The 13,047-nt window shown below is 39.7% G+C and overlaps 1 protein-coding gene across 15 annotated transcripts in view; it reads left to right on the top strand.

Moving 5' to 3' along the window:
• The window catches only part of apc (APC regulator of WNT signaling pathway), a 204,572-nt gene that overhangs the window by 147,338 nt on the left and 44,187 nt on the right, over nt 1–13,047 (top strand). For 14 of the 15 annotated variants that reach the window (XM_073068354.1, XM_073068361.1, XM_073068348.1 and 11 more), the window contains 2 exons: nt 1,889–1,997; nt 9,084–9,197. In XM_073068354.1, coding sequence (XP_072924455.1) covers nt 1,889–1,997; nt 9,084–9,197 — 223 coding nt within the window. The remainder of the gene's footprint in view (nt 1–1,888; nt 1,998–9,083; nt 9,198–13,047) is intronic. The other variant, XM_073068396.1, reaches the window with a different exon arrangement.

Below are 13,047 nucleotides of genomic sequence, written 5' to 3' on the forward strand. Positions count from 1 at the left end.
TGGAACACATAAAATTCCCATTATCACCTCCATTACTTATTCCTTTGTTCAAGATTACATCCCTCCAGCTGCTGTCTCCTACCTTCACTGTCCCATCCCACCACCTACCTCTGTTTATTGCTCAATATTTTTTCTCCTTTTTCTTGCCTCAGTCTCTGATTTCCTGCTACTATCTCCCAACTCCACACCTATTCCCCTCCCCTTTCTGGTGCAATCTGCCAGTCATCATGCACCCCTCAGTCTATTAATCACCTTGGACTCCCTTTCTCTCTATGCTGGCCATCTTGCCAGTCCTGATGCAGGGTTCTGACCCAAACGTTGATAGTTCCATCTGCCGATGCCACTTGACCGACTGGTTTCCTCCACCAAATTGTTTGTTTTTGTGGCTAAAGCAGCTTCACTTGAAATATCTTTATTTGTTCAACTTCAGCTTTGCCTGCCAAGTTTTGATTCTGTTTTGCCCAGGCCAAATCTGCACTCATCACATAAACATTGAAATTGGCTTTTCTCCAATTCATTATTTTGGGCTGGTGTATCTCCTCAGCTATTCTAAACATTATGTAATTTTGATCACTGTTTCTTAGATGTTTTCCACGCACACCTATGGCATTTGTCTCAGTTAAGTTCCTGGAACAAAATCTTTGGGCCAGAAACACACTTATAAGAAAACTCTTCTAACCCCATTTCAGAAACTCCTCCTCTGCTTTGCCTTTGTTATTGTTACCCCTATCTACAGTATATTTAGGTATCCAAAGTACTACATTCTTTGACTTTCGCACATCTAACTTTCCTATAAGTTAGCTCTATAATGGCCTTCCCATTATTTGGCATCCTTTAACATAGTTCCAGTGGTATAAGACTGGATCCAAGTAGCAATTTGCATGCAACAGTGGCCATACCCTGGTAAACCACTTTGACAGGCAAGTTAAAGCAGGTGAAGGTAGCCGGCAGCCCCATACACCAGTGAGATAAGGACATGCCTGTCGCAGCATGCGAAGTCACCTCCGGCAGACTGGGCGGATGAGATCCAATGGCCAGGAAGGCAGCACTGCAATACCCCATGGAGAGCGAAGGGCATGAGAAGGCATGGTCATCCACTGCAACGAGTTTGCGTCACTTGTTCGTACTACTAGACTAATACTGCTGAGGTTGACAGAATGGAAGTGCTCCATTGTAACTGCTTTTCCGTTTTAAAAACTGTCCTCCACAGGTTTCCCGTCATCATCGTACACAACAGACAACCAGCAGTAGTATAAGTCCACCTCTGTTGTTTTTTTAAATAGAGATATGGTTATACTGTGGTGGTGCATTTAAACAGGTGTTGCAACTTGATATCATGAGCACACATGTGGAACAACCCCACATAAGAACACAATAGGTTAAAATCAAAATTGGACTTCAGAATGATATTTATATTAGACCACTGGGCTGTATATCTCTGCTGTGCATCCCCAGATAGTTTGTTGGCAAAGCCTGCATTCAATGAGCTGCTGAACTGGCCTTCAAATGTTTGTGTCAGACTCTGAGTGAGACAACATCGGCGGCAGTGGAGACAACTCAATTGACAGAAGGCTGAACCAAAATTGGCAGTCCTGTGGAGTCCCATCTGTTAAACTCTGACCTGAAGTTGTTTAATTAATTGCAAGTAGACTGTGTGTCTTTTGAAGGTGTATGTTCTCCTTGATCTGAGAATAATAAGTTGGACAGTATATGACATAAAGTTAGTTCCTTTAAAGAGCAGCATGTTATGTAAATTAACATTAAAATTGCCTTTGGCAATTGACCAGAGAAAATGAAGGCAACATGATCCCCCATTGGACAGATATTCCTGGTACTTGTTTTAAACAAGTTGTGTGTTGTAACAGTAGAGTTTCTCTTTATTTTATAGGTCTTTGTTACTTGCTGAGATTGAAAAGGAAGAGAAGGAAAAGGACTGGTATTATGCACAGCTTCAAAATCTTACAAAGAGGATTGATAATCTCCCCCTTACAGAAAATGTAAGTTCAAATCCAATTCTAATTTTTCTACAAAATAGGTAGGAACACATAATTGTGTAAAATTTCTTGGCTATATCTGTTCTTCTATTGTTTTGAACCTTTTTACTTGTTACATTGTGAATGAGGCCACTACATTAAGAAAAAATATACATTCTGAAAATGCTTCATTGAAGGCACTAAGAATTAAATAATATCAGATACCAGCAATGATGAATGAAAATGATACCTGTGTCCCATAAACCTTAGCCTAGATCATAGATAGGATTTTGAGTTTTGAAGAGGTAATAAATGAATGTATGGGAAGCTTTAGGAAATGTGTCTTTAACCTGAGCTTGTAATAACTGAAGATGACATGAAAGGTGAGAAGTCTTTAAGACTTCTTAAAGTGATAGACAGTAATACATGACTATGAAATCTTGGAGTGAATTGTAAGATGTGAAAGTAGAGCAAGCGAATAAGATGTGAAAGAATAGAACCTATCAAGTGTGACAGTGGGAAAGTGTGTATGGAACCAGAGGAAATAGCAGAGGTACTTAATGAATACTTTACTTCAGTATTCACTATGGAAAAGGATCTTGGTGATTGTACAGATGACTTGCAGCGGACTGAGTAGCTTGAGCATGTCGATACAGGTGTCCCCCGTTTTTCGAAAGTTCGCTTTACAACAACTCGCTGTTACGAAAGACCTACATTAGTACCTCTTTTCGCTAACCAAAGAGGTTTTTCGCTTTTACGATAAAAAGACGCCCACTTTATACGCGTGTTTACCCCAAGAAAGACTACAATGACCGTGAAACCTTGTGCGGGCAGTTGTTTGCGCATGCATGTAGGTGCATATGCGTGTACGTGCCGATTTCTTTCTCCAGATTGACTTTGGCTCACTGTCTTCCCGATTTTGATAAGTGAAACTACACCGTACATACAATACTTCTACTTTATATAGGGTGTATATTTGTCATATCATTCCTGCTTTTACTATATTTTGGTGTTATTTTAGGTTTTATGTGTTAATTGGTATGATTTGGTAGGTTATTTTTTTTTGAGTTTGGGAACACTCAAAGATTTTTCCCATATAAATTAATGGTAATTGCTTCTTCGCTTTACAACATTTTGGTTTACAAACAGTTTCATAGGAACGCTCTACCTTCGGATTGTGGGGGGGGGAACCTGTATTAAGAAAGAAGATATGCTGGAGATTTTGGAAAGCATAAAGTTGGATGAGTCACCAGGACCGGACAAGATGTACCCCAGGCTACTGTGGGAGGCGAGGGAGGAGACCTCTAGCGATGATCTTTGCATCATCAATGGAGTCAGGAGAGGTTCCAGAGGATTGGAGTGTTGTGGATGTTGTTCACTTATTCAAGAAAGGGAGTAGAGATAGCCCAGGAAATTATAGACCAGAGTCTTACTTCGGTGGTTGGTAAGTTGATGGAGAAGATCCTGAGAGGCAGGATTTATGAAAATTTGGAGAGGCATAATATGATAGGAATCGTCAGCATGGCTTTGTAAAGGGCAGGTCATGCCTTAGGAGCCTGATTGAATTTTTTGAGGATGTGACTAAACACATTGATGAAGGAAGAGCAGTAGATGTAGTGTATATGGATTTCAGCAAGGCATTTGATAAGGTACCCCATACAAGGCTTATTGAGAAAGTAACGAGGCATGGGGTCCAAGGGGACATTGCTTTGTGGATCCAGAACTGGCTTGACCATAGAAGGCAAAGAGTGGTTGTAGATGGGTCATATTCTGCATGGAGGTCAGTAACCAGTGGCGTGCCTCAGGGATCTGTTCTGGGACCCTTACTCTTCGTGATTTTTATAAATGACCTGGAAGAGGAAGTGGATGGATGGGTTAGAAAATTTACTGATGACACAAAGGTTGGTGGTGTTGTGGATCGTGTGGAGGGCTGTCAGAGGTTACCATGGGACATTGATAGGATGCAAATCTGGGCTGAGAAGTGGCAGATCGAGTTCAACCCAGATAAGTGTGAAGTGGTTCATTTTAGTAGGTCAAATATGATGACAGAATATAGTATTAATGGTAAGACTCTTGACAGTGTGGAAGATCAGAGAGATCTTGGGGACAGAGTCCCATCGGATGCTCAAAACAGCTGTGCAGGTTGACTCTATGGTTAAGAAGGCATACAGTGTGTTGGCCTTCATCAATCGTAGAATTGAATTTAGGAGCCGAGAGGTAATGTTGCAGCTACATAGGACCCTGGTTAAACCCCACTTGGAGTACTGTGCTCAGTTCTGGTCGCTTCACAGCAGGAAGGATGGAGAAACCATAGAAAGGGTGCAGAGGAGATTTACAAGGATTTTGCCTGGATTGGGGAGCATGCCTTATGAGAATAGGTTGAGTGAACTTGGCCTTTTCTCCTTGGACCGACGGAGGATGAGAGGTGACCTGATAGAGGTGTATAAGATGATGAGAGGCACTGATCGTGTAGATAGTCAGAGGCTTTTTCCCAGGGCTGAAATGGTTGCCACAAGAGGACACAGGTTTAAGGTTCTGGGGAGTAGGTACAGAGAAGATGTCAGGGGTAAGTTTTTTATGCAGAGAGTGGTGAGTGCATGGAATGGGCTGCTGGCAGCGGTGGTGGAGGTCTTACAATAGGGTCTTTGAAAAGACTTTTGGATAGGTACATGGAGCTTCAAAAAATAGAGGGCTATGGGTAACCCTAGTAATTTCTAAGGTAGGGAGATGTTCGGCACAGCTTTGTGGGCCGAAGGGCCTGTATTGTGCTGTAGGTTTTCTATGTAAAAGCATGAAGACATTATGTTCCCAGTAAATGAGACAAAGAATATGAAATTAGTGTTGTGAGGTATAAGGAGTTGAATATTTCTAAGGTCAGAAGTGATGCAAGAATGGGTATCATTTGGGAGAAAAATTGTGTAATGGAATTTGGATTAATATCTTGGAAAGCCTTCAAATTGACTGTTGGAATATTTGAGTCTATAGTAAGAAAAACTTATGTCAGGGTTTGAGCTGTTGTGGTACAAATGTAAGAATTGATAGACATTGCTACATCTAGACTGTATATAGGTAGTCATATTAATGTGTAGGACATAAGATTTTACTCTCAGCCCTAAAGTCAAATGAAACACTCATGTTGTGCACACAACGAAGGAGAATTTCATCATTTTGTTTGAGAACAAATGGACTTGAAATCATTTCTTCCTCATCCAGTGCTTAAATTTTGGACAGAGTTTAACTAAACATTATAAATTAGGGAATTAAGGTCATAAGGAGGTAAAGCTAAATGTTATCTACGCAAGTGAGCATTGACATTGTGACTATGAATTATGTACGAAAAAATTATGAAGACCAGCGATATAAACATGGAGCCTTCTACAGAGGGGTAGAAACATCATTAGAAGAGGCCATTAGACTGGAGCAGGAAGAAGTCATTTGTCCCTATTGAATCTGCTATTCCAGTTATGGCTAATCCAGACTCAGCCTCAACACTCACCCTCTTTCCATCATCCTTGACTCTTGCAATTGAAACGTTTGCCAGTCTCCATGTTGTATGTATTCAATGACGCGGCTTCCACAGCTCTCTGGTGTAAGAAATTTCTCCTTATCTCAGTCTTTAATTGATGATTCATATTCTGAAACTATACATATTTACAGGCAAAAGCATCCTTCTTCTCAATCTCCCTCGGATCATCTTGCCATATTAAGGTAAACAGTAGAATCAAACTAAGGCAAAGCCTTCACACAGGAAGAGAATGGAGTAATTAATTAGATCAAAACCCAGTATATAATAGGTGTAAGCGCACCATAGTTCTGGTTGCAAAGGCCATTACTGGACTAGGGTGACAATTCAGGGAGGGGAGAGATTATATATTTTTTATTTCAATACAGCATGAACAGTCCCTTCCAGCTCAACGAGCTGCGCCACTCAGCAACCCACCTACAGTTGCAAGGAAACATTTCTGCATTAATTACTCATAAAATGTAGTCTGATCTTCATCTAAGTCTCAATAATTGACAAATACAATCTGGTGAAACTAATAATACACAAACAATTGTACTTTTCATGTACTTATTGAACATATTGTTTAATCATTCATGGTCTAGGCTGGAAAAAGTATGTGAACCCTTGTATTTAATCTCTTGTAGAATCTCCTTTAGCAGCAGTAATCTTCACCAAGGAGGAATTTTAGACCATTTAAAGTTTCTGCTGCTGTTTTACTCTTGTGATTTGGATCATTGTCTTGTTTCATCATCCAACTTCTATTAAGCTTCAGGTAACAGACCGCTACCCTGACATTCTCCTATAAACTGTCTTGATACAATTTTGAATTCATTGTTCCCTCAACAATTGCAAGCTGTCCAGGCCTTGAGGCAGCAAAGCAAACCCCAACCCATGATACCCCTTCCACCATGCTTCACAGTTGGGATGAGGTTTTGGTGTTGGTGTTTAGTGCCCTTTTTCCTCCAAACACAGCAATGTGCATTTCTGCCAAAAAGTTCAACTCTTTTCTCATCTGTCTACAGAGCATTGTCCACTTCAAGTTCTAGAGATTTTTACAAGCCTTTTGCTGTTACCCTAGGATTCTTTTTCACCTCCTTCAGCATTGCACATTGTGCTCTTGTTGTGATCTCTCCAGGACTCCCACTCCTGGGGAGAGTAGCAACAGGACTGAATTTCTTCCATTTGTAGACAGTTTCCCTTACTGTGGACCGATGATCACTCCAAGTCTTTAGAAGTGCTTTTGTAGTCTTTTCCAGGTTCAAGCATCTCGACAACTCTTCTTTCAAGGTCCTCTGAAAGTTGTTTTGATGGAGGCATGGTGCACATAAACAGATCTTTCTTGGGAAGAGCAGACTCTGTCATTAACCTGATTTTGTGTGTCACCTCTACAACCCACACCTACAATCTCATCTCATTGATTGAAACACCTGACTCCAGATAGCTTTTGTAGAAGGCATTACCCCAGAGATTCACATACTTTTTTGAACCTAGGCTGTGATTGTTTGGTATTCTCAGTATTGATGAGAAAAAGTACATGTGTTTGTGTGTTAATAGTTTAGGCAGTTTGTGTTTGTCTGTTACTGTGATTTAGATGAAGATCAGACCACATTTTATGAGTAATTAATTCAGAAAATTGGGTAATTGCAAAGGGTTCACAACTTTTTCTTGCAACTATATTTAACTCTAGCCTTATCACAAGACAATTTACAATGACTAATTAATCTATTAACCGGTACGTCTTTGGATTGTGGGAAGAAACCAGGGCACCCGGAGGAAATCCTTGCATTCACAAGGAGAACGTACAAACTTATTATAGATGGCGCTGGAATTGAACTCTGAGCTCCGACACCCTGAGCTGTAATAGCATTGTGCTAACCGCTACACTACCGTGGCACCCAGATCAGTATGTATCTAAATAACAATGATATCTCCAAGGATTCACAGTAAGGGTTGGTAAGAGCTGTGGAATGCAGCAGAAGTGAGAATATGAACTCTATTTGACGCAATAAAGAAGCTAAGGTGATAAAAGCTGCCATGAGTATATGATTGGCCAGGAAGGGAAAAAAGGTAGTCAGGAGTGAAGCAAGTAGTTTGGAATCTTAATTAATTGTGCAAGGTGTTGTGATAATAGAAGTTACAATGGAAACTACAAAGGTTGGGAAAATAATTTTTCAGTGGAGTTTGGCTTTCTCTTATCCATGGTGAAACTGGAATTTTGAAATAATGTATAATTGGCAATAGAAACATTGTTTTAGGTAAACCTGAACTAAAAAATTCTGTTAGATTCAAATCTGTATTTGACCCTTAAGTTGTGAATTCAAATTTTTGTCAGTAAATTGTGAAACTGAATTCAATGTGTCTGGTAATTTGCCTTTAATGAAAATAAGTATTATTGTATTAATATGTATCAACATTTTTAGCCCAAGCATTCAGCGTTGACAGTTCCCTGTGCAATTCTAAGGAAATTTCGAACTATCATACAAGCTTGTGCTTAATCAAAAGACAAACTTCATGATGCGTCTGGTCTTTGCTGTTGTCGTTTCCAGTTGTACTCTGCTGGAATTTCATTGAGGACTGAGTGGCCACCAATTTTCTGTTCCCCAATTAAGAAAATTCTGATGGAAAAGGTTCTGAAATCTTATTAAATAATAAGTAGTATTTTCCTTATAAGCGCATGTACCATTTGGGTACTGATAGATAGATTATCGCTATATATCATTGCAGCTCACAACATTGAAAAAACAGCTAGACAACTGCGTGAATTGTCAAGGCAAAGAAGGTTATAGGTCTCCTATGACAATTAGGTGCAGCGGGTAACATGAATATGGTGGGCTGAGTGGTCTGTTTTACCATTATACAACTCTGTGATATAACTCCAAGAAAGGAAAGAGTTTAGTCATCCCAGCCCCAGGCAATCACTTCAGGGATTCCTCAGGACTATATCCTAGGCTCAATTGATAGTGATCTTTCTTCCGTCATAAGTTCAGAAGTGGGAATGCTTGTTGATGATTGCACTGTTCAATATCAGTTATCAACTTGCTAGTAAATAAAGCAACCCACACCCGCATGTACCAAGAACTAGACACCATGTAGCAATGGCCTGGTAAGTGGCAAGTAACAGTCACACTATAAAGGTACTAGCTAATGACAATCTCTAACAAGGTAGTGTCTGACCATTTATCCATGATTTTCAATGGTTTTTCGATAATTATGTCTCCCACTATACGTTTCCTGGAGTTCACTATTGACCTACACCTGTACTTAAATACTGGGGCTCTAAGGGTGGTATCCTGTTGGCAGTGAGTCACCTCCTGAAACCTAAAGCCTTGGCAGAAACACCAGTTCTGGTTTTCTATTTTCAAATTGCTTAATTTTTTTGTATTACCTTTTTGTTGTTCTAATGTAAGATTCACTGTGTTCCTTTTTAAGTGAACCTATTATTATAAGGGGAGAAAAACTAAAATCATTAGTATGTCATCTTTTGTCTTCCCAAAGCTGTGGTCAAACCTTTTACTGTGAATATGTAATGGTTATTGAAATAATACGTTTTGATGCCATTCTCTATATATTATGGAAACTATATTGAATTGGTCAACTTTGGACAGTTCTCTCTGCAGACTGATATGACTAGAAGGCAATTAGAGTATGAAGCACGGCAAATTCGATCTGCAATGGAGGAGCAACTGGGAACATGTCAGGATATGGAGAAGCGAGCTCAGGTAGTATCAAGATTGTGCAATTGGAATATATTTGAATGTTTTATATTAAAGGTCATCATGGCTTATAAGAAGGCATTTGGCCCATCAAATGAATGCAGTCTCTCTGCAAAGCAATTCAGTTAGTCCCATTTCCCCGCTATAACTCTATGACCTTTCGAGTTCACTTTGCTTAAGTGCTTACTCAATTTCCTTTAGAGATAACTGTTCATCTCTACTTCCACCGTACTCAAGTACAAAAATTTCCAGTTCATTAACATTAACAGCACAAAAATACTCTTCCTTGCATCCCTCCAGTAGCTCTGGGTCAAATCGTAAATCAATGTGTGACACTGGCAGACCTGCTGAGACTTTCAAACATCCTTTTTTATTTCAATTCATAAGCAAATAGTGTGTTTTATATCTCACAATTCCAATGTATTTTTTGGTTGCTTTCTACTATAAGCTAAACAAAATATTAAAAAAGTTACTGATATGTTTCTCATTATGAGAGCGATGAATCTGTTGACTTATTTTTCAATACACTTAGCTGTTAGAGCTTTATTTTACACTGACATTTGAAAGTAGATTTTTAGATTAAGGTTTCAGTGTACTCTGCCATTTATTAAATTCTAGGGTGATCTGTTCATCTCCAATGCAGAATCATAGGATTGTACAACATAGAAGTAGACCCTTTCAGCCCACCTTGTTTTACCAACCATGATGCCTACCTATACTAATCCCATTTGATTGCAATAAACCCATGCAGGATTGGAAAGAGCTGCAGAAAGTTTATGGAAATAAGGCAAACAAGTAGTGAGGTCATGGAACCTATACAGATTGAAGAGGAGGAGGTGCTTGCTATCTTGAGGCAAATCAGAGCAGATAAATCTCCAGGACCTGACAGGGTATTCCCTCGGACCTTGAAGGAGACTAGTGTTGAAATTGCAGGGTCCCTGGCAGATATATTTAAAATGTCAGTATCTGGGGGTGAGGTGCCAGAGGATTGGAGGATAGCTCATGTTGTTCCGTTGTTTAAAAAAGGCTTTTAAAGTAATCCGGGAAATTATAGGCTGGTAAGTTTGACGTCGGTAGTAGGTAAACTTTTGGAAGGAGTACTAAGAGATAGGATCTACAAGTATTTAGATAGACAGGGACTTATTAGGGAGAGTCAATACAGCTTTTATGTGGTAGGTCATGTTTAACAAATCTATTAGAGTTTTTCAAGGAGGTTACCAGGAAAGTGGATGAAGGGAAGGCAATGAATGTTGTCTACATGAACTTCAGTAAGGCCTTTGACAAGGTCCCACATGGGAGGTTAGTTAGGAAGACTCAGTCGCTAGGTATACATGGTGAGGTAGTAAATTGGATTAGACATTGGCTCAATGGGAGAAGTCAGAGAGTGGTAGTGGAGGATTGCTTCTCTGAGTGGAGGCCTGTGACTAGTGGTGTGCCATGGGGATCAGTGCTGGGTTCATTGTTATTTGTCATCTATATCAATGATCTGAATGATAATGTGGTAAATTGGATCAGCAAATTTGCTGATGATACAAAGACTGGAAGTGTAGTGGACAGTGAGGAAGGTTTTCAAAGCTTGCAGAGGGATCTGGACCAGCTGGAAAAATGGGCTGAAAAGTGGCAGATGGAGTTTAATACAGACAAGTGTGAGGTATTGCACTTCAGAAGGAAAAACCAAGGTAGAACATACAAGGTAAATGGTAGGGCACTGAGGAGTGCAGTAGAACAGAGAGATCTAGGAATACAGATACAAAGTTCCCTAAAAGTGGCGTCACAGGTAGATAGGGTAGTAAAGAGAGTAAAATTATGATGGGTATAGATAGAGTGAATGCAAGCAGGCTTTTTCCACTGAGGTTAGGGGAGAAAAAAAAGAGGACATGGGTTAAGGGTGAAGGGGGAAAAGTATAAAGGGAACATTGGGGGGGCTTCTTCACACAGAGTGGTGGGAGTGTGGAATGAACTGCCAGATGAAGTGGTAAATGCGGGCTCACTTTTAATGTTTAAGAAAAACTTGGACAGGTACATGGATGAGAGGTGTATGGAGGGATCTGGTCCAGGTGCAGGTCAGTGGGACTAGGCAGAAAAATGGTTCGGCCCAGCCAAGAAGGGCCAAAAGGCCTGTTTCTGTGCTGTAATGTTCTATGGTAAAGTTGCAAATTCAGCCAGCTCCATCATGGGAATGAGCCTTCCCAGCGTCAAGACGTCTTCAAAATGCAATGCCTCAGAAAGGCAGCATGCGTCATTAAGGACCCCCCATCACCTCCATCAAGGAGGCGGTTCAGGAACCTGAAGAAACATACTCAACGTTTTAGGAACAGCGTTTTCCCTACTGCCATCAGATTTCCGAATGAACAACAAGCACTATCTTGTACACTACCATGTACATTACCTTACTTTTTTACTCCCTTTTTTGTACTATTTATTTGTGTGTGTGTATGTGTATTTCTTGTGGTATAGTTTTTTCTATTATTATGCATTGAAATCTGCTGCTGCTGCTGCAAAACAGTAAATTTCATGACATGTCAGTGATATCGAACCTGGTTCTGATTCTCATTCTGCTTTGTAAACATTTAATTCTGTCTGCCTCTATGAACCTCTTCTGGTAGCTTGCTCCAGGTAACCACCACCCTCTGAAAAATGTAACCCTCAGATCTTTAGATCTACTTTAAAGTCTTCCCTTTCACCATAAACCTGTGCCTTCTCGTTATTGACTCCCGTGCCACAGGAAGATGATGTGACGATCTATTCCATCTATACCCCTTGGAATTTAAAAGCCCTCTAGAACCTCTCACCCCTCAACTTCTTGCTTTCTGTTGAGAGTAGATCATGTGTATCCAGTCTCTCCTGTAACTACAACCTTCCATTCCTTGAGAACCTTTTCTGCAGTCTCACAGATATTTTGTATAGCTGCAACATCACATTCCAGCTCCTGTACTCATTTCTTTAGCATACGATGGCAACAATGCCAAGAGGCCACTTGTGTTCCCTTTTCATTGACTTGTATATCGACGTTCTTAAGGTACCTTCCATGTATTCTATTTGTCCTTCCAAAATTCAATTTATGGAAATGCACTGCCTCAATATTGTGTGGATTAAATTCCATCTGCCACTGTTTTGTCAAACTTTCCACCTGACTAGTGTCCCACTGTGTTCTTAGAAAGGCTTCTTTGCTACAAATTTTCATGTGATATGCAAACTTACCAGTCAGACCATCTACATTCCAATCCAAGTCATTCATGAATACTACAAACAGCAAAGGTTCCAGCATCAATACACCAATACCCTTTGTTTCCTACTGCCAAACCAATTTTGGATCCAGTTGGCCAATGAAGATTGGATCCTATGTTCTTTAACTTCCATCACCCACATGGCATTGTTGATTTTTCAGCAGTTGAAAAGTCTATCTCACCCTTAAATGCATTCAACTTCCCATGATCAATGACGAAGAGAATTCCAGAGATTCATGACGGACAGAGAAATTCTTTCTCGTCACTTTACAAAGAAAAGAGTTGGTATTGATTTCATTATTCAAAATACATTTTTAAAATCTCATTTAAGTTTATCTTTGTTTCTTTTTTGTTTTGTAAAGAGTAAAAAATCAAATAGAGAAGCATTTTTTTGTGTTTTTTTGTGTGTGTTGTCTTGTTTGTTGTGTTAATACAGCAACATGTATTTTCTGAATAATATAAGAAAGTATAGGAAGGTAAAAGCTGTATTTCGTGGTATTAAAATGTAAACAAACATATTGTGGCAAAAAAAAATCAAATCTGTTAACATAGTAAAATGTTACATCCAAATGAACATAAATATCCACAAACGCTAACATTGTCATAGAATAGCTTCAATAGCCTAGAAG

Source organism: Hemitrygon akajei, chromosome 2 (genome assembly GCF_048418815.1).
Source record: "Hemitrygon akajei chromosome 2, sHemAka1.3, whole genome shotgun sequence".
Taxonomy (NCBI): Eukaryota; Metazoa; Chordata; class Chondrichthyes; order Myliobatiformes; family Dasyatidae; genus Hemitrygon; species Hemitrygon akajei.